This window comes from Carassius auratus, chromosome 46, assembly GCF_003368295.1.
Source record: "Carassius auratus strain Wakin chromosome 46, ASM336829v1, whole genome shotgun sequence".
Classification (NCBI taxonomy): domain Eukaryota; kingdom Metazoa; phylum Chordata; class Actinopteri; order Cypriniformes; family Cyprinidae; genus Carassius; species Carassius auratus.
This window is the reverse complement of record NC_039288.1, coordinates 1,123,734-1,146,446: the sequence shown is the minus strand read 5'-3', so window position 1 is coordinate 1,146,446 and position 22,713 is coordinate 1,123,734. Positions and strand designations below refer to the sequence as shown.

Here is a 22,713-nt window from a genome sequence, read left to right as displayed (position 1 = left end):
GGGGCTAAGCAGCATCATTCTGACAGGGAGGGGGCGGGGCTAATCAGCATCATTCTGACTGGGAGGGGGCGGGGCTACGCAGCATCATCGGAGCTCGTTTTATTGTACGGTTGCTGATGCTGAGAGGTCTCGCTGAGGAATATGTAGGACCTTGATTGCGGATATGAGGTTTGGGCACCGTGGCACACCGTGGCGGATTGTTCTTTAGGTAAGCACAGCTTTATTCTGGGCGTGTGTGAGTCGCTGCTGTTTTATCTGTACGTGCGCGCGCCGCTGAGATGCGCTCCAGAGAGCCACCGCACAGACTGACGGGAGACTGACGGGGACACAGGGGGGCTTACAGCAATGCAATTAGGCTGAAATAAGGGCACGCCTAGAGAGCATGCAGCACTTGGTGATTATGGTTCGTTTCTGGTTTGATATGATATTATTATGGATGTGTCAAAGTGAATGAGCGAGCTCGGCCTGCGCGTGAGACTCAGCCTGCAGGCCTCGAGGAGACACTGATGCGGTGCATTACACATCATACACTCACACACATGATGCTACTCATGCCTTATAGCATCCATCTAATCACTGGTGAAGAGTCACATGACCTCCACTACTGTGTCAAAATCTCAGATCTTTATCCTTTGACTGTATACTACAGAAAAGATATCTGTTGATATTTAAATATTAAGAATTTTCTTTAGAAAGGAGCTGTGTATTATATTGCTATCTATTATGACTTCAATCCTGCAGGATTGTGTTCAGGATTCCTATTGGGATTCCCTATAGTCCTGTTCAACATCACATAATGACGTTAGAAAATCTATTTGGGAAGATGTACGACATTTCCTTTAAAATCCATTTGATTTCTTAAAGAGGAGTTTTACCCTTCTGGTGAATCAGGAGAATCTCATTGAGAAGTATGTGTTCTTAAACGTCTGCTGTTTAAATAAAAACATTCCATTTGAGAACATTTAGGATAGGAATTTCATAGGAAATGATAAAAACTGCGTCAGGAATCCTTAAGCATTATTAATAGAGACTCAGATATGATTCAGAGGATGCAGGGAATCCTTCAGAAAATATGTAATTTGTGAAAATCAGTACAGTGACTCATTACATAATAATTTATTTATAAAAATAGTTATAGTAAAAAAACAACAACATTATATTACATAGATTTAAGTCTTCAATATATTCAGTATGTTACAAAGAAAACATATATGCGACAAAACCAGTCAGAAGGGTCAATTTCTTGAAATTGAGATTTATAAATCATCTGAAAGCTGAATAAATGATCTCTCCATTGATGTGTGGTTTGTTCGGAGGACAATATTTGTCTGAGATACAACTATTAGAAAATCTGGAATCTGAGGGAGCAAAAAAATCTAAATATTGAGAAAATCATCTTTAAAGTTGTTCAAATTAAGTTCTTAGCAATGCATATTACAAATAAAAAATTAAGTTTTAATATATTTACAGTAGGAAATTTACAAAATATCTTCAAGGAACATTATTTTAATTTAATATCCTAATGATTTTGGACAAAAAAAAAAAAAAAAAAAAAAAAATCAATCATTTTGACCCACACAATGTATTTTTGGCTATTTCTACAAATATACCCCATAGACTTAAGACTGCTTCTGTGCTCCACGGACACATATCAATAATCAATGTGTTGCTTCTATAATAGAAAAGAATAGCATTCTGTTAATACGGTAGCTGTTTAACATATTGAACTATTTAAAACATATTGGTATTAATTATACATCTTACAAATATAAATCTATATTTTTAATTTAAACTCTGAAGATCCACCATTCCCAGTTTACAGCATTGTCTGTGTGATTCTGGATTAGAATATTTTTTGTTGTTGGCACAAATCACTATTTTCCTCTGCCAAATAGAGGCATTATCCCAAACATCTCTTTTACAGAAAGGAAATGGTTAACTTACTGGAGAAACTGTAATTCGATGTTCATCAAATTGAATGGAAATATCTTGTGGGGTGATGGAGCACAACAGTGCTATATTTTCAGACTTTGTCAATGGTAGACTAAAGATCAGTGTTCACTGGTGTGTGTGCTCCACACTGAACAGAATCACATGACTGGACACAAACCCTATGATACACTGGCCTCCACTTCCATCTTCCTAGAGACAGAAGTGTTCTGGTTTTCTCTATTGCACGGGGTAAGCTGAGCCATGGCTGGTGAACTGTGTGTTATTGTGTTTGTGGAGTCAGTGGATGTAAAAGTGGGTCATGATGTCAGTGTGTGTGTGCAGCTGGAAGAGAAACTGACTGTCACGTCCCTCCAAGAAACTTCAGCTCCTACAGTACTACCATGCCTTTCTTTATTCTGGAAACTGGGACACATTTCGTGTTTCATAGTGCGGCCAGGTGAGCACTTCAGTCAAACGATTCATCATGCAGCGTACTTATGTTAAGCATTTTTCTTGTCTATGAAGTGGTACACAATTAATGAATTTCAGTCCCATGTGTATTTACTAAGGCAAGCATCTCTATAATTGTTAAGCATGCTTGTAGTTAGGGATTTTATAAACTTCTCAGAATGGAAAGTAATTAAAAACACACCTAAAATGTGTTTTTGTTGTATTACCAGACTGTAGTGTACTGTATATACTGCCTCAAATCAGACCACATTCAGTGTAGAAAATGTGCAACAAGCTCGGAAATTCAAAGCAAAGGCATTTGAGAAAACACCAATGTATGTATTTATACTGTTACTTATTTAATTATTACTAAAAAGCTTATTCTTGAAAATTTGTCATGGTTTCTTGTTGCTTAATTTGAAAAATGGGCTCATTTCATTTAAGCACTCCATAAACTTGGTTGCCAACAAAATCTGCATGAAGTCACTAATTTCATCCCTTGATCATCAAAATTACATATTTAAATGTTGTTGTTTTTTCCTCTGTGAAAATAATTTATTTTAAATGGTTTGAATGTATACTACATCCTTACCTCATTTATTATACGTGGATCAATTAATATGTTAATTAGGCTCCGCCTCCACTCAATCACTGCAGCTCCACTTTCACTGTTAACTGAAGAAGTGAACGCTACACGATAGCAACAGTATCGGATGAATGATGGAATGAAATCATGAAATCAGCAGATCTGTCTGTGATTGGCTACACTGCGCAACGCTGCAAAAACACGCTGTAAACAGAAAGCTATGACCAGTGGAGATAATGAGATGAAAAGCCCCGCCCACATTGGTAACAAGGGGTCTTTAAAAGACAAGCTACGTGTACAAGATAAATTCCCCAAACTGTACGTTTTAAATATCTATAATATAATTTTAAATATATAAAAACTTTCAGCATTTTATTGTTAGTAAGTCACCAGTGTGTTTAAAGAAGAAGTAATGAGCATGTCTTGCTAATGAATTCTGCATAAAAGATATAAAACAAAATAAAACAGTAGAGAAACTCATATGACTCACAGCACTTGACAGAAAGAATGATTGATTGCCTCTTATAAAAATTGACCATGGTTTTATTACAAATAAAGCATACAAATATGCAAAAAAAAAATAAATAAAATAAAAATAAAAACATGGTTACCACACTTTTACTTTAATAACCCATGGTTCATTTTTGTACATTTGAGCTACTATCTCAAAGAAGTTCCATGTTTTCGGTATGATTTGGTTTTGATCTGAACTGAGCTGGCAATGTAAATATATTCACAATCTATATTCAGCAGTTAATGTAATTATATGCAGCCATGGTAATTAGTGTTGTGAATGTGTCAGATGAATTAGCAGATCGGGTTTTGCTGCAAATTAATGCAAAGCGTCTAGATGAATTTAGACACACAAAAAAAAGGTGTTTCCCACTGGAGTTAGTGTTAAAGTGTTGGGATGAACTGAGCTTCTCTGGAGGGAAAGCACGTCAGTAATCGAAACGGATTTAGCTGTCGAACATTCACAGTTTACTCAAAATCTAAAGCTGTTAAATCACAGATTCTGGTGGGCAGAAAGATTAACAAGTACAAGTTACACAACCGAGATTATCATCCTCTGCCAACAAGGTAGTAGGCAGATCTACAGTATGACATGACAGTAGTAATTCTGCACAGTTTATAATCTGTCTGTACAAGGTTTCTGGAGAATATCGAATGATATCCTCAAACTGTGATTATCGTCAGATGTTGAAATAAATAAATGCTCTTGGTTTTACTCAAAATAAATATAAATGAATGAACAGTGAGTGAAATTATACTGTACTATACTTCACTCAAACATGTTTATACCACTGCAAAAATATAGATTTTCTTACTTTAGAAACAAAACGGCGAAGTCTTGTTTTCTGAATAAATGTTCAAAACGGAGTGATTTTATACTCAAAACGAGTCATTTCTGAGTAGTGACATTTCAGGTAATATACAGCAACATATTTTGAAGCTACTACAGTAAATTGCATATTTATATTTCATCTATTTATCAAAAGCATGCGGTTTTGAAGGGTCTTGACCATAAATGTAAATGTGTTGTGATTTTTTTATCGATTCAGTTTATTGAATAGCAGCATTGTCAAGGTTATTTGCAGCAATGCCATGTCAGTAAATGTTGCATTTGGGTTTTATTCTCTATAGATAAGTTTATTATTTTGTAATTATTGTGAATTAAAGATAGATGTTAGTTCAGTTGAGAAGCAGTGTATTGGAAGTGCTGAACATGCTAAAACAGGACCGTTTTGAAATTAAATAAATATATATATTAAAAAAATCATTTAGTTTAATTATTTTTGACATGTATTTTGAAATACTCTTTTTAATGAATTAAACACTTGCATATAAATGAAACAATAAGAAATATTCTAAAGAACGCCTCCTCACTGTGCATGTGGATGGTTTCAGTGGATGGTCTTATTTTTGATTTTTTTTTTTTTTTTTTTATTTTTTTTTTTTACAAAAAACATATGTGTGATTTGCCTGCTATGTAGTATATTTGACTCCTTTATATTCCAGTACCCTCTGTCAAAGCCAGATTGTGATATTTCTGGTCTGTTAAAAAGATCTGCAGAGAAAATAATGAAAGTCCTGTTTTGGGTGGGTCGGAAAAAGCATTTTAATGTTTTGCTTATTGCATTTAATATAAATTTAAAATACATTGTAGTTTAATTGTAAACAAAACAATGCATTTAACTACAGTAGTGCTAGTGGCGTTTTTGCCTCAATGACGGACCGATAAAGCTGACATCTATTTAATATTTTTTGCAAATATTCAGTGCACATCAGTGCACGTGTGCAGCGTGTTTGAATCACACTGGGAAATCGGTCCAAATCTGCATGCTTTTGATCGAGATATGTCAGATTTACAGGACTCCTTTTAATCAGATCAACATATAAAGTCAGACCAGAATGTCATAGTAGTTCACCTCCCAAAAATGACAATTTGGTGAGAATACACTTACCTTCAAGCCTTTCAAGATAAGTTTGTTTCTGAATTGGAACAGGTTTGGAGGAATTACTCACCAACTCCTCTTCAGTGAATGGGTGCCGTCAGACTGAGAGTCTTAATGATGGATTTGTTTCTTTTGGTTTCACAAGACATTAACTGCTGGACTGGATTGGTGTGTAGATTATTGTGATGTTTCTATCAGCTCTCATTCTGACGGCACCCATTCACTGCAGAGCAAGTGATGCAATGCTACATTTCTACAAATCTAATTAAGAAACAAACTCTCAAACCTACATCTCGGATGGACTGAGGGCTATAAACTTCAGCAAGTAGCCTAATTTTAGATGGCCTTGTCAAACGCTTCATGTTGTCTAGATGACCGTGTCTTATTTGAGTAGTTTCAGCGTTTTTTTATTCCAATGCGCTACTTTTCCATGGTTTTTCTATATTTCAGCATTTCACGTTTTTAGACACAAAGATGCATTCTGTGTGACATTTATATGTGCTTTATAATTATTAATAAACAGCTAATATGCCAGTAAAATGCATGCAATAAGCAACTTAAGTGTTTTATTGAAGTAATGTCTTCTTAATGTCATGACCGTGTGCACAGCTCACTTCTCCACATATCATTTGTCTAAATCAAAGCTGACGCAACACAAATATTGTTGTCAGAGACGCTGAATTCAACAGAGCTCAGATGAAAGATCAGTATATACAATAAATCATATTCAGACAATGCATGTAGAACTTTTTGTGTTTATTTCACTTTTTCGTTAAATGTTTGCTATTGAAATGACTGGCAAGTGTGTCCCAATCAATCTGATTTCACCTGTATGTACTGTTTAATAATAATATCATAATTAATTATTAAATAGGTTTGAAAATGTTTCCAATGTGCATAGTGATTTTGTCCTTACCCTGGCTGTAAATGTTTCCGTTGACACCCACAGGTTTTCTCACTAAAAGGATAATGAGGAAAAGACGGAGCTGGAAACGTCAGTGTAACTTGAAGTGATGGATACTAAGAGTGTTTGAGGAACCTTACATCTGACCCCATGGCTAAGAAAGGCCGTGCCAAGGGCGAGAAGCCTGAAGCGCTCATCTCTTCCTTACAGGCAGCCAATGAAGATCTCAGGTCCAAATTAACTGATATTCAAATTGAACTGCATCAAGAAAAATGCAAGGTAGGTAACGGCATGCACACATTTACCTGCTGTTTCTGAAAGGCCAGAGAAAACAATCTCTCCTGAATTAAACCGTAGCACATTTCAAGTGAACTTTCATAACTCGTAACTTTCCCTTTGCTGAACATTTCTGACATTTTTAACCAGAGCACGGCTTCGAGAGATCAATTTCAGCTACAGAAAATCAAAAGCTCAGTCTCACAGTTCATTTCAAAAACATTTTAAGACACAGATGTCCACACCAAGGCCTGCAGGCGACACACACACACACACACACACCCACACACACACACACACACACACACACACACACACACACACACACACACACACACACAGCAAGATCAGTATGCTTTTTAATGTTTAATAAAGAAATCTTTCATGCTCATTTGATCAAAAATATAGAAAAAACTGTAATATAGTGAAATATTAAAATGTAAAATAACACATTCCTCCAGTCTTCAGTGTCACATGATCTTCAGAAATCATTGTAATATGCTGATTTATCAACAGTGTTGTGCTACTTCACATATATATATATATTTTTGGAACCTGTGATTCTTTTTCAGGATTCTTTAATGAATAAAAAGTTGAAATGAACACCATTTATTCAAAATATATATATTTTTTCTAGCAATATACAGTACCGGTTTTTTTTTAAAGAAATTAATAATCTTATACAGCAAGGATGTTTAAATTGACAAAATACTATAGTAAAGACTTATATTTGAAGAAAACTTTTTTTTTAAAATTAGTTTGAATAAATTATAATAAACAAATTTTTTTTTTTTTTTTTTTATTAATTAAGCAGCACAACTGTATCCAACATTGATAATAAATCATCATATTATTCTGATTACTGAAGATCATGTGACACTGAAGACTGGAGGAATGATGCTGGAAATACAGCGGAGCATCACAGAAATAAATTATATTTTACCATAGAAAACAGTAATGTCAAATTGTAATAATATTTCACATGTACTACAAATACATACACCCTTGGTGAGCAGAAGACACTTAAAAAGAAGACACTTTTTTTTTAACTGTTATTTAAATAGTTGTTTAATTTTATCTAAAAAATGTAATACATTTCATTATATTATAGTTGTATATAATGCAACATTTACTTTTGGACCACGGCCATCTTTTAAGTTTTCATATATAAAACGTTGGGAACCTCTGGTTCAAGAGATGAGCCTTTTCAGCTTCTGATTTTTGCAGTAGTTCAACTTGCTGTACAGTTTTTGAATAAATGCATCCATGTGGCTCATTCGTGAACTAATTCCCGCAGGTGACCAAGCTGGAGCGAGAGAAGGTGCAGGAAGGCAAGCGCATCCGCGAGCAGGAGCAGCACCGGCACACGGTGACGCTCACGGAGCAGCGCGCTCGCTGGCACGAGGACAAGTTAAAGGAGCTCGCGGCTCTGCGGGAGTCACTGACACGGCAGCACGAGCAGGAGTTAGCGCGAACCGCTAAGATCAAAGAAGGAGAGATCCAGCGTCTGAGGACTGCGCTCAGTGCGCTGCGCGACGGCAGCGGAGAGAAAGTGCGCACCGCGCTGACGCTCGAGGCGCGAGAGGAAGCACGCCGCTTCTTTGACCTGGAGCGCGTCAAACTGCTGCAGGAAATAGCTGAACTAAAATCCACCAAACGGCAGAAGGATGAAGCCCTTAATACTGTGATTCTAGCCGACAAGATGAAGGCGGGTGACCTGCGCACTGAGCATCAAGCGCACCAGGAGCAGATCAACAAGATCAAGTGGGACAGTGAGCGAGACGTCCGTCGACTGGTAAACCATCGCTTTTATCCTAAATCTGGAAATGTCAAATCAATTCTGTGCTTCATTTAGCTAACATGGAAGATTTTATATTACATACTTCCAGAAGGTATCGAAAGTATCATACAACACTTCATTAAATATATCTACAATAATAAAAAAAAACTTTATGGTGAATAAAAGAAACATTTAAAAAAAATGAAATAGGCTATACCAAATTATTAAATCTCTTATCTTTATACTGACAACCATCTTAAAGGAAAATACTACTCGCCCCTCAGGCCATCAAAGATGAGTGTGTTCTTCATCAGGTTTGGAGAAATGTAGCATTGCATCAGTGTCTCATCAATGGATGCTCTGCAGTGAATGGGTGCCGTCAGAATGAGAGTCCAAACAGCTGATAAACACATCACAATAATCCAGAAGTTATCCACACCGGCTCATCTTGGATGGTCTCAGGGTCATACATTTTCAGCAAATTTTCATCTTTGGGTGAACTATTTCATTAAAAAAACATAGATCTAACAGTATTTTGCTGTAAAATTACATGCAATTTTAAATACACTAGCCTTTTAAAACTTTTTGGTGGACACACGGCCTAATGTTCATTCAGGTTTATTTTGTGCTATAACTAGTAGTAAAGAGGAAGAGATGACTGCATTCTCACACCGCCAGACTACTTTTAAAAACAAAGTCTAAGCTTTCAAACTTTTTTTTTAAGAAATCTTAACAATAAATCTTCTGTTTTTAGCACTTTAATGTGACTGATGGCTATAGGCAAACCCTGAGGGTTAACCCAGTTTGAGCTTTTCTTAAACCGTGCAGGTGGATGAGATCAAGGCGAAGGACCGGACGATCTTCGCGCTGGAGAAAGAGCTGGATACAGCCACGGGCTTCGTGCAGAAGCTGCAGCTGCAGAAGGACACGCTTGATGAGCAGCTGTTTCTGGTCAAAGAGGCAGAATGCAACCTGGGAAGCCCCAAAAGAGAGATCCCCGGCCGCGCTGGAGACGGAGCAGAGCACTGTGGGAGTCCGGTAAAGAAACCAGACTTCCCGAATTCACAGATGCACATACGTCTTAAACACACAGTCTACAATCTGAAAATGATATCAGCATAAATGATTGCTGTTATAACAACAAAAGATTGAATCTAAATGGTTATGTCTGTTCTTGTAATGCATCATTTTAAGTAAAGGTTTATTGTTATTGCTATAAGCCAGTGTAATGCATTTACGTGATACTCTGCTAGTAATCTGCCAGTGTAAATATGGGTTAATAACGTGAACATTTTATAGTAGTGCATACATTTTCCTTTATTAAGCAATGGACAGTGCGTGTGTGTGTGTGTGTGTCAAGTTCGGAAAATGTTACAGGTTTATCTGGTGCATGTGTTTTAGGACATGAGAAGAAACCAGAAACGCATGAGTGAACTCAAATCAACCATTCGCAAACTGGAGGACCGCAATTCAATCTTAGTGGATGAAAGAAACGAGCTGGTATGTCATTGATGTTGAACCTAATGTTGCAGTGAAGGATAAAAAGACAACGCCAACCGTGCAATTGTTGTTGGTTTTTACAAGACGATTAAACCCTTAGCATGCATCCTCTTTTATGTGCAGTCTTAGAAACATCTCTCTTTATGTTTTTTGGATATGAATAATTAACCCTGAACTGCTCCTCTCAGTTGAAGCGTGTTCGGGAAACAGAGAAACAGTGCAAGCCCTTACTGGAGAAGAACAAATTATTAAACAAGAAAAATGATGAACTCAGCCTTTCCCTTCAGAGGACAGAGGACAAACTTAAATCCATAACCAAGGAGAACCTGGAGATGGTGCGTTCCTCGTTATTTCCTAATGTCTGTCCAGATTGAATTTGCTTTGTGATTTCAGTTTATTGTGACATTAAATCTAATGCATTTGTTACCGAATGCCAACAAAGCACAGAAAGCCATCTCAGCATCTCATCTCAGCAAAATCGTCTCTACACCAATTAAGTTGTCAGTGCTTTTCTATCTTGTTGTATTCAGAAGGAGAAGATCACCTCCCATCCTCCTCTGAAGAAACTCAAGTCTCTGAATGATCTGGATCAGGCCAACGACGATGAAGAGATGGAGTTCCTCAAGCTGCAGGTTCTGGAGCAGCAGAGCATGATCGATGAGCTGACACGAGTGAGTACTGCTCAAAAACACCAGCCAGAGTCACAGCAGAGAGCACCAAACACCCATCTGTCATCTCTGTCTCGTGCATGTTTCAGGATAGAGAAAAGCTCCTGAGAAAGAAGAGGCATAAACGAAGCAGACCCATAAAGGTGAGGGCTTTGGAAAGTGTTTGCTTTTCTCAGCTAGCTAGGTTTCCTTGTGCAAAAAATGTAGAATATCACATAAAACATTTGTGAAGTAATGTTTCCACACCACGTATATTCAAGAGAACCAAATCTTCACGTCTTATTAGACCGCGCTGATATTTCATATGGATGCAATGTCATAGTCATGTGGTCAGTTAAGTCATAATGTTGGCGATTAAAGCTGCCTTTAATCTGTGCATGCATGTAAATATTTGTTATACTGTAGATGAGTCAGAGTTATGTCTCTGAAATGCAGTGGTTTCCCAAACGTCAGCTCATGATAGAGACTTTAAGACTTTAAGGGAAAGGGTCGTGAGAAACTATGATGAAAACAGAAGAGTGAATCAATAACACGCAGCTTTAAAGACTCCTCTATATCCAATTTAGAATTTAGTTATTGATAACTTTATTCTATTTCTGAGTATTTCCTACTATCTGAAGGGCAGAGGTAGCTAAATATGATATTTATTATAACGGGTTGATGTGTAGATTTAGAAATAAACATAATTAATGTTCAAGTTGGCAGCTCTCAATTATACTGTAATGTTGAATGGTTAGTTATTGGTTAAATATTAGAAAAGAAAATATTTTCCTAGAGACATCAGTGATACTTGCCTTCCAGATTTTACTTTATCAGATTCAAAAATGGTATTTTTTAATAATGCACATTTTGAGATTTTTCATGCATCTTGGTGCATCCATTCAGTGTTTTCATGCGATAAATGTGTGTATGCAAGCATTGCTACTGTTACAGTGTTTTCTCCTATCAGCATTCAAAGCATTGCAGTGGGTTTTTTAACTTTTGGAGCATCCAGCCACTCTGGGGCTCAGACTCTCCGAAATTCCATGAAAAGGTCCATGTTTACCTGGACCTGCTCTTGTTGTTCCCTGCACAGAGGCATATTGTTGTAGACACGTTCTATGGATATGATGAAGAGTCCATGGATTCAGAGACGTCCTCCGTGGCTTCCCTGCGCATGGATCGAACCCCGGCTACTCCAGATGAAGATTTAGAGCAGGTGAGCATTCAGCAAGATTAGGGATTTCATTCATTTCTCAGTCAGGATCCCTGTGCTGTATGCTGTACGTGTCCATTATTTCTCATAGATATTTTGTTGTTGAAGGGTCTGGCGGCTGAAGAGTCTGAATTGCGCTTTAAGCAGCTGACACGGGAATATCAGGCTCTTCAGAGAGCCTATGCCCTCCTACAGGAGCAGAAAGGAGGAGTGCTGGACGCTGAAATGGAGGCTAAGGTATTCCTCAAATCTGTCCCTGGAGTGCAGAAGCAGTCTTGAGAAAAAAAAAAACATTGCACAGGTCAAAATGATAGATTTTTATTTTATGCCAAAAATCATTAGGATATTAAGTAAAGATCATGTTCCATGAAGACATTTAGTAAATCTCCTACAGTAAATATATCAAAACTTAATGTTTGATTAGTAATATGCATTGCTAAGAACTTCATTTGAACAACTTTAAAGATGATTTTCTCAATATTTCGATTTTTTTTCATTCCTCAAATTCCAGGTTTTCAAAGAGTTGCATCTCTGACAAATATTGTCCTCCTGACAAACCACACATCAATAGAGAGATCATTTATTCAATCTCAAATTTGAAAAATTGACCCTTATGACTGGTTTTGTGCTCCAGGGTCACAAACACTGTCGGTGCACAACTGGTTATCCATAAATATTACAGAAATTAGGTTAAAAAACTCTCTTTAGCCTAGATTTATGACCTCTTTCAAAAATATATTATAAATGCAATTTATACACATATACATACAACAATATAAATACAGCTTTTAATAATTAGATACTCAAATGTTGAATCCTGATGAATGCACTGTCAAAAAGAAAGACATGCCAAGATCATGCTTATTATTGTTAACTAAAACTATAATAAAAAAGGAAACTGAGATAAAATAATGACATAAAAAAGTAAACTTATTTTATTTCCGCTCTCTAAAGCCGAAGTACTAAAATAACTAACAATAATAAATCAAAATGTAATAAATACTGTATAGACAATTACAAAACAAAACAAATAAAAATGACTACAATACAAACACACATTAGCTGTTTATTAGTACTTATAAAGCACATATATTAATCTCTTATCCTGCATGAGCATAATAATATAATTCTACCCCATACATAAACATAACAACTACCTTACTAACTATTAATAAGCAGCAGTTCAGGAGTTTATTGAGACGAATGTCATACCTAATTGTTAGTCAATAGTGAGAATTGGTCTCCGAACTAAATTTCATATAAAACTTCTGCTCTCAAATGTTCGATGTTTGATAGTTTTCTTATCGTTGCAGGCTCACGAGCAGCTCCAGGCAGACGTTCAAAGGTATAAAGCTAAAATTGAAGACCTGGAGAAAGAGCTCGCGTTAAAAGGACAGGTAAAAGTCTTTTACGATTATTGATGCTAGTGCATGCAGATTTTATACCCAGTGACCTGTGGTTTACATGCATACAGACTGATTTGACAGAGTAGCTGGTTGTAAAGCACAGTCTGATTCCCGTCATTTGCTCTGGTTCTTCCAGGACTCCAGATGGGTGGAAGAGAAGCAACTGTTCCTCAGACGCAATCAAGAGCTTCTGGAGAAGGTGAGTGAACACCATCATCAAAGATAACAGCGCTTTTAATAGAAATGCATTACGATATTGCACTACTCCCATAATTGCATTTTATGGAAAGTAATGTTATGTTACTTTCACGTTACCTTTTCTCATCTGGACTGGGCTTGTTAACTTGGTTTCAATATAAAAAGTTATATTTTTTGCAAATGTAAAAGCTCACTCACATCGAAAGTGAACTGATATGCCTCCGGCTGAAGGAAGTGTAAATTCAGGTCTGTACAGTAGAGGGCGCAGCTCGAAGAAACCTGGATTTCATGAAGAATAGGACGCAGGAGAAGAAAGTTCAGACCTCTTCAGAATTGATGAATTTGAACACAAATGCCATGTTTACCAGAAGTATGGTTGAATCGGATCATCAACATGCACCATCATCCATCATCAGTCTTATTTCTGCTGTTTCTTCACCAGATTGGAAAGTGTGAGAATGACAACGGAAAGCTGCAGCAGGAGCTACAGGACTCTAAAGATCAGAACGAACTGCTGGAGTTTCGCATCCTTGAGCTGGAGGTTTGAGTAATCTCTGTTAATCTCTGTCAGACTCGTAGGTCATAAGAGTTTGGGAAGAAATATGCAGTTGTATTTACAGAGAGTTATGGCCGGCGTTTTAACTGGTATCCAAGTTTTCTTCATGTGTATTTCCTGACGTGATGCACTTTCATTTTGAAGCTTCTTATGTTCTTAAGACAAATACAAGCGGACGTTTCAGTTTATCCTGTTAAGGTTAATTCCAACTCAATTTACAGCCGATGAAGGCTATATATATATATATATATATATATATATATATATATATATATATATATATATATATATATATATATATATATATATATATATATGATATATATTATAGAAACTATAAAAACATTTAAAAGGTAATTGTGACTATTTATCATTTCCCCCTCTTTTGAGAAGAATTGCGAGACGTAAACTTGGAATTGTGGAAAAAAAAAAAAAAAATAAATAAAAATAATCAGAATTGAGAGTTTGCATAATTTTTTTCTCCCTCAGAATTATACGTTTATGTCTTAACTTTCTGTTTTTTTATGCCATGGAGTAAAAAAAAGAAAAAAAAGAAAAAGATAATTGCAACATTTTATCTTACAATTTTGACTTTTCAAAAAAAAAAATATTCACAATTCTTAGTTTATATAGAAAAAAGTCTTAATTGATTTCCTTTTATTTATTTATCTATTTCAAATCTTTTCGCTGAACGCAATCTTCCATAAGAAGCTATATTTTAATTAATTGCAATAAATAATGATAGAATACATAGACAGCTACATTTATTATGGTTGACACATTTATTTGGATTTTTGATGCAAAGCACGATGCACGCAGAGATTTATTTAGATCAGGTTTATTTTGAAGAGTCAGTATCTAGTAATGTTTTTTTCTCTTAAAATGTTAAGAGTGTAGATGTCAGTAGAGATTTATTTGAGGAAGCGTGTGATGTGTGTTTGATGTGACCCGTCAGGAGCGTGAGAGGAGATCGCCTCCGTTTAACCTCCACATCCACCCGTTCTCCGAGGGAGTGAGCGCGCTGCAGATCTACTGTATCAAGGAGGGCGTGAAGGTAAATATGAAATCATAATCTGACAGTAAGAGTGAGAACAGCTGACCCAGATGTGTTCTCAACAGGACGTGTGTATACCAGACCTCATCAAGCTGCTGGATATACTCGGAGATAACGGGGTACGTCACACAAGTCTGATAATCTAGTGTTTAACGTTAATAACACACACCTGAGACTCGATGTGCTCAATGCATGTTCATGGTTTTATGCAGAACTTGAGGAACGAGGAGCAGGTGGCCATTATTCAAGCCAGTACCGTGCTGTCGCTCGCTGAGAAGGTACGTGCTTTCCTCAGACTGTAGATAAGACCAGAGCTGCGGGGTGCATTTCTACTGTATAATGTCTGTTTACTGTTGTGGTTTTTAAGAGAAGAATTGAATTTAGTTTGCATCATTGAAACAATGCATTGAAACAATCTGTATTGAATGAAGCGCTGTGGAAATAAAGGGGACTTAAAAGTTTTAAAGTTTCCTGCTTCAGACGAACTCAGTAGCTTAGTTCTGTTGAAATAAGAAGTGAATGGGATCATACAAATGCCCACCAAATTCAAGATAATTGAAGATTTTTTATATTGCAACATTTGAAATAATTAAGCAGGAGAGATGTTTTCCCGAATATAAGCAAGATTGCATGAACATAATATTGATTTTATACAAATTCAATGCAGAAGAAGTTCATTAGACAGCTGTGATCACAGTTTAAGCACAAGTGTTGGACAATAGATCCACACAAATCCACAGCCGAACGTTTCTGAGAATGAATCCGCTGCTTTGAACGAATCAGTTGAATAAATGATTCAGTGATTCACTCTTTAAGTGATTTGCTGCCACCTACTGGCCGTTTTATTTTCATCTTGAGAGTATCAGTATATTTAACTGGACTCAAAGGTTTGCTTTTAAAACATTAATCTCATGGCATTGTCTATGCATTTGTAATTTTGGCATAAATGACTTTCTTAGTCAATAAATACGGATCTTTCAGATGAATTTGAAAAGAGTTTCTGTTCTTTGTCTTCACCCAGTCTTGGTCTTGACAGATTCTGGTCTTAGTCTCAGTTTAGCTGGTTCTGACTAAAACACATCATTATATTGATTTCGTGTGTGTGTCATGTAGTGGATTCAGCAGATCGAAGGCACAGAAGCAGCTCTGCATCAGAAGATGATGGACCTGGAGCTCGAGATGGTACAAACTACAAGTCTTATTATTTGTGCACTACCCATCAAAGGTTTGGACGCGTTTTAGAATGATCCTGTGTTTATTTAAAGACAACAGAGTCTTAAAGAAAGCTCTTATATTTGAGAATGGATCTGAGGTCCAGCTCTCCATGCTCTGGATTTGCCAGACACTTTACTATCCACTTCAAATCAACCATTCCTAAATAAATAAATAATGTACTTTTACAAACCTAGTTTCAAGCATTTAGGCATGCAGTGTAAATAATGAGAGAGGCAAACACAGGGCGACACAGAAATCAAATGAGAAAGATGCTCAGAAGACAACAAGAAGTTGTGGAAACACAGTCTTTGAATGCATTTGACTTAAAGGGTATTTCAGAAGCTGAAATTATCACGCAGATGTCATTGTGTGAGATGCATTGCGAGACAGATGCATTAGTTAAACTAGCTCATTGTGAGACAGAGGGAAGAGCGTTTACTGATGTCCTGATGATGATTTGCAGGAGATGTTCTGCAAACAGAAGGGTTATCTGGAGGAGGAGCTGGACTACAGGAAGCAGGCGCTGGATCAGGCATACATGGTGAAATACTAATGCATTTAATGCCCTTTCTTCTTTTTATGAACTTCAGCTGAGAAGTTATGTTTTAGAGAATTCTGTGTGTTGTTTAAATTCTGTGATTTTGGAACTTAACAGAGTATCTCCCAGTGCATCGTCACAGCCAATAAAGACAGAAATTGAACTTTTACATTTATGCATTTAGCAGACACTTTTATCCATAGTGACTTACATTGCTTTTTTTTTTTACCAGTATCCAGAACCGAACCCAAGACCTTTTGCGCTGCTAACACAATGCTCTAGCACTGAGCCACAGGAACACAAGGAACCGTTATTGCTTTATATGAGTGCAATGTTTTTAGATTAAACCGAACAACATGTGCACACAAAAATAAGAAAAGTAGTACAGTAACGCAAATCAATAAACATAAAGATTGTCTTTAAAATAATGTGAAAAAAAAGGATGACAATGAAGGTAAAAAAGCTTATCTGATGTGTTCAGGGTTGTAGATGTGTGACTCTTTTGGTTAGTGTTTTACTGCTTGTACTGCTGATGATGAGAGAAAAAGAACCACACACACACACACACACACACACACACACACACACACACAACCCTACACAACCTAACCCTACCCCTGACAGAAATCTTTCTTAATTTCTCCAATTTAAAAAAGAAAAAAAAACTTAGTTTACTTTAGCTTTACAAATGAGGACGTCCACAAAGGGAGCTTTTTTGTTGTTGTTGATTTTTTCAGGTTAGGCTCACTTTTGGGTACAAATTTGTATCCAAATTGTGTAAGCAGGTATACACACAAACACTTCAAGTAATCCAAAAAAGCAAAAAGGTTCACAAAGGATATTTGAATCTTAGATGTTCTTCCATTTCTTTTTGCTTCCAACAGTGTTTTGGCAATAGCTTTTCTCTAAACCATAAACCAAACCAACGATTATTTGGTTTAATGGAAAAATGTGTGTGTGTAACAGCAAATCCAGGAGCTGGAGGCGACTCTGTACAACGCTCTGCAGCAGGATAAAGTGATCAGATACGGAGAGCCTCTGGACGAGCTGCAGAAGGACGAGTTACGCACGGCCGTGGAGAAGCTGCGCAGACAGATGCTGAGGAAGAGCCGAGAGATTGACTGTCAGGTGCTGCAGGAGAGGATGGAGCTGCTCCATCAGGCGCATCAGGTGCAGTCTTCACAAACACAAACCATAAGAGCAAGCTTCTGACACTTTATATTTCATATTCTCAAGGAGAACGGCCACAGAAGGCATCCTCGGGATGCAAGAATAACAAGTCATGTTATTATTATTTAGTTTATATGTAAAGATGGGGGAAATTTATGTGACAAACATGAAATAAAATAGAATATAAAACTAAGACAGATTATTGGGAGTGAAAACTTATATTTGTATGCATTTTATGTAAATATTATGTTAAACTTCTATTTTAAAAACATGTTGATTTACATTCAAGCTCTCTGTATTTAATCTTACTTTTGGCCATATAGATTTAAATATCTGCACCAAATTGCATATTTTTGCTCAGTTTGAGCCTCTAAATCAGGATTGGTTTAGTTAACTAAAGCTAAAACCATAGTAAAATAGATGTTAATTGAAATAAAATAAAACGTATTTAATTGCAGGTAATTTTCAAGGCACAATTTCTCATTTTTTTATTTAACTTGATGTACTGAAATAACTAAAACTGTAATAAAAATGAATATAAATTATATAGACGTTTAAAAACAAAACAAAAAAGTCAAAAACACAACAAAATGACTACAATCTTACCTTGAAATTAAAAAATATGACTTACATTTATTTAAAAAAAATATTATAGTATTTCTAATAATTATATTTCTCAATGATACTAAAAATCTAAAAATCATACTTTAAAATGATGTTTTACGTATAGGTGGAACACAAAGTGGTTAAACCCATTTTGAAGACACACTAATTAAATAACGACTCCTTGTTGAAGAAATAAGCAACCAAAAGAAGAAGAGTACAGATCAGATATAACATATAACACACATAACCTAAATCAACCTCAGCAGACTTTATGTGTTCGGCACGATAGATCGAAGATCAGAGATGCCAAGAGTGTTCAGCAGATTACACCAGACTGACAGCTCAGTCGATTATTAAACTGATTTTGGAAAGAGTACAGGGGCGTTATGCCATTAGGCAAAGAACAAGTGGAAATATCAATACAGCATTCCACACACAACACTACACTCATACAATTATCAAATTAAACTTATAGTCAGCCACATACCAGAGTAAAATGCACCAATGATCTGGTAACTGTAATACAAACACAAATAACCTCTTAAATGCAAGACTTGTTATATCTGTTGGTTCTGTGTGTGATGCACGGTATGTCGATGCAAGAGTTTTTATGAACAGAAGAGGGCAGCAGATTCCTGAGACATGACAAATACTTAGACTTTTGTGAACCCATGTACATTTAAAGGTGCTGTAGGGAACTTTTGTAAAAAATATATTTTTTTACATATTTATTAAAGCTGTCATTATGTCCTGACAGTAGAATATGAGACAGATAATCTGTGAAAAAATCAAGCTCCTCTGGCTCTTTCAGTGTCCTATTGCCATTGCAGAAACTCCATTGCTCCCGGTAAAAAACAACCAATCAGAGCTTGCGGTCCGTAACTTTGTTTGTGTTCAAAATGTAGAAAAATGTATATAATAAGCGAGTACACCATGAATCCATTTTCCAAACCGTGTTTTTAGCTTGTCCTGAATCACTAGGGTGCACCTATAATAAGTGTTTATATTCAGACTATTTTAGATTGCTTCGGGGATACCGCGGCGGAGTAACCCAGTACCTTTGTGATTCTTCATAGACATAAACAGAGAGAAGTAGTTCCGGCTACGATGTTCTTCCGCAAGACGCAAGCAGTTCTGTTTATTAACCGCTAGAGCGTCAAAAGTTACCTACCGCAGCTTTAAGTCTCACATTTCTGTGCTATTTATTTGAATCTGCTTTCAGTTGTGCTTTCAGCTAGTGGTCTTAGACTGTATTTCTAAATGAGGTTGGTATTGATGATTAGCACTGTGTGTTTCTCTCAATGCAGAGGATCAGGGACCTGGAGGACAAGACTGACATTCAGAAGAGACAGATTAAAGATCTAGAGGAGAAGGTAAGACTGATTTATAGCATCTCAGTCGCTGTCTGCCTTTCCTTCACGTCTCACGTTTTCTGTTCTGATATGGATATTGAGCATTTTCCTGTATCAAGGCTGTAACCTTAATACATTTCTCTGATCTTTCTTTCTTTCTTTCTTTCAGTTTTTATTTCTGTTTTTATTCTTCTCTCTTGCCTTCATTCTTTGGCCTTGATGTCTGTGACATCTCCTGCGGAGGTGAGTGAAGGATCTTCCTTGTATTCTCTCTGTTCTCCTGTTGAGAAGTGTTTTTCTAAACTGAGTTAGGAACTCATGAGTCACTACATGATGTAATGGTGAACACATAAAAACATATTGAAGCATTACATGAACCATGACATTTATCATGTTACTGAAAGAGAAATATTGCAGTTTACTGAAAATGTGCTCATCTTCAGATCATCTGAGATCAGGTTGAGTTTGTTTCTTCATCAGGTTTGGAGAAATGTAGCATTGCATCAGTGTCTCATCAGTGGATGCTCTGCAGTGAATGGGTGCCATCAGAACGAGAGTCCAAACAGCTGATAAACACATCACAATAGTCCACAGCACTCCAGTCCATCAGTTAATGTCCTGTGCAGCCAAAAGCTGTGAGTTTGTAAGAAACAATTCCATCATCAAAGCTTTTTTTTGTAATAAAAACTCTTCTCTGAAGATGTTAGCGTGGGAATGGATATGGCCATGTTAATGTATTTGATACTTGCTACTGCCAATACATTTGCCGATACGGTGCTGTAAATATTTAAGACATACCCATAGCAGATCAATACAGGTGGAGCTGGGGAGGTGGAGGGTTATGTGCAGTGAAATGCTCTTGTGAATGCTAACCAGTCATTCTGGCCAAAATTATTTTCCTCCAGTAAAAAAGACCATCTTCTATAGTCTCTCACATCAAATATCCAGCCACATATTAGTTTAGAGATGTTTTGGCTTGTAAACCGAGCTTGATCTATGCAGATTTCTCTCTTGATTCAGAATCGGCAACAGTGGTTTGAAGTTAAAAATGTCTTGATGGATTTGTTTTCCATAAACAAACAGCTTTTTCCCTCAGTGGAGTGCTGTGGATTACTTGTGGATTATTGTGATGTTTTTATCAGCTGTTTGGACTCTCATTCTGACGGCACCCATTCACTGCAGAGCATCCATTGATGAGACACTGATGCAATGCTAACTTTCTCCAAATGTGTTCCCATGACGAAACAAACTGGTCTAAGGGTGAGTGCATTTTTAGCAAGCTTTCTATTTTGTTCCTTTAAGGTCTGTTTTTTTTTTAAATGCACAAACTTTAGTTCTGTCTCTTTTGATGCACACAGGATCTGAAGCAACCAGGAGCTGTCGCATGCAACTGCAGTCGTCCGGTTGTAATGACTCAAGGTGTATTAGTGGCTGTTTTGTTTTGGTGTGTGGAAATGGGAAGTTCAGAGTTAATGATTGTATACTACATTGGGATTATCTGGATTCAACCTCTGTGAAGGACCAGCACAGAGCTCTTGAAATCACACTTACAGATCAATACAAGTGTGACCAAACATAATCATCAACCTACCTAGAGGATTATAAATTATCTCTGCCATGCAGAGACCCGTCATGACCACGTCTTTACTGCATCTACTGCGACTGCTACCAACCAGAACCCACAAACCTGTTTCTTTCTCACTCACTCTGTCTGTTTCTGTGTCTGTTTCTTTTCCCACACACACTTTGGTAAATTAGAAGTGAAATGGATGCCTTTGCAGACACACTCACACACACACACACACACACACATCCTCTCACAGGAGTTTTGTGTGGTGACTCAGGGCCTGTTAATGAAGAGACCGTCACATCTCTGTTATCAGGACCCCTTAGGAGAGGTGTCTTACTTACTGCCTAAAAAACAGAACGGACAAAGAGACAGATTGAGAGAGAAAGCAAGACCATCCACTACAAACCATTCACACTAGCAGTTTACCCCTAGAAAGTTGAGTAGACTGAAAACTAATTCTGAGCAGCCTGGTTCCCTTCCAAGGGAACTTCGAACTGCGTTCTCTAGGGGGTACTATGGAGAACACATTGAAATGCATTGAAAAAACACCAACTTGTTGGCCGGCCGTAAACAAGCACCGGGAGAACATATCATTCTCTTCTTTGTCTTCACTGACTGTTCTGTTTGAAGCGTGCATGTGAAAGAACTGGTAAGAGTGATCTTTCTCTGTATATCATGGCGACTACTAGCAAGCGTTTAGACAATGTGTGCATCCGTGTCTGCGTTATTTGACACCCGATTTTATCTTTCTGCGGGAGAGACATCCTCTCTTAAGCTCCCTCCTTGCCACTTAGCCCCTTCAGAAATTAATCTGGCTTAAATGGCAAGGCATACGCAGCAGCCGGTTAGGCTCTAGCTTTATTACACACGATGGTGGTGCTTCAGGCACATCAGGCTGATCTGCTAAGAGACCTGGATAGAGGCCTTTCTCCTGATCAGGTATCCGAGCTGCGCCGCACCACCGATCTCTCTCCATGCTACCAAGCAGGCCGCCTCCGCCATGGGCAGGACTATGGCGGCCATGGTGGCATTGGAGAGACGTCTATGGATGAACCTGGGAAGACATCGGGAAGAAAGAAAAGGCTTTCTTCTCGATACTCAGGTTTTGCCTTCTGAGCTTTTCGGTATTTCCGTTGAGATGGCGATTTGAGAAGTTCAGGGAGATGAAGGCGTGCTCTGCTGCTTTCAAATCCTTCGTTCCACAAAGGTCCAGGTCTGAGCCCAGGGGCAACTCCCATGGAAATGGTAGAGTTGGTACTTAGTGCTCACCATGATTCTGGCCTGCACTCTTCTCAGCATGG

The 22,713-nt window shown here is 37.3% G+C and overlaps 1 protein-coding gene across 1 annotated transcript; it reads left to right on the top strand.

Moving 5' to 3' along the window:
* Nucleotides 1-73: 73 nt before the first annotated feature.
* On the top strand, nt 74-22,713 carry LOC113063823 (janus kinase and microtubule-interacting protein 2-like). The gene is made up of 22 exons (XM_026234170.1): nt 74-208; nt 6,374-6,607; nt 7,902-8,399; nt 9,213-9,422; nt 9,786-9,884; nt 10,073-10,219; nt 10,415-10,555; nt 10,642-10,695; nt 11,628-11,750; nt 11,856-11,984; nt 13,061-13,144; nt 13,290-13,352; nt 13,794-13,892; nt 14,863-14,961; nt 15,027-15,080; nt 15,174-15,239; nt 16,075-16,143; nt 16,640-16,717; nt 17,681-17,884; nt 19,798-19,863; nt 20,012-20,085; nt 21,201-22,713. The coding sequence occupies exons 2-21, from the start codon at nt 6,479-6,481 to the stop codon at nt 20,060-20,062; spliced, it is 2,463 nt and encodes an 820-aa protein (XP_026089955.1). The 5' UTR covers nt 74-208; nt 6,374-6,478; the 3' UTR covers nt 20,063-20,085; nt 21,201-22,713.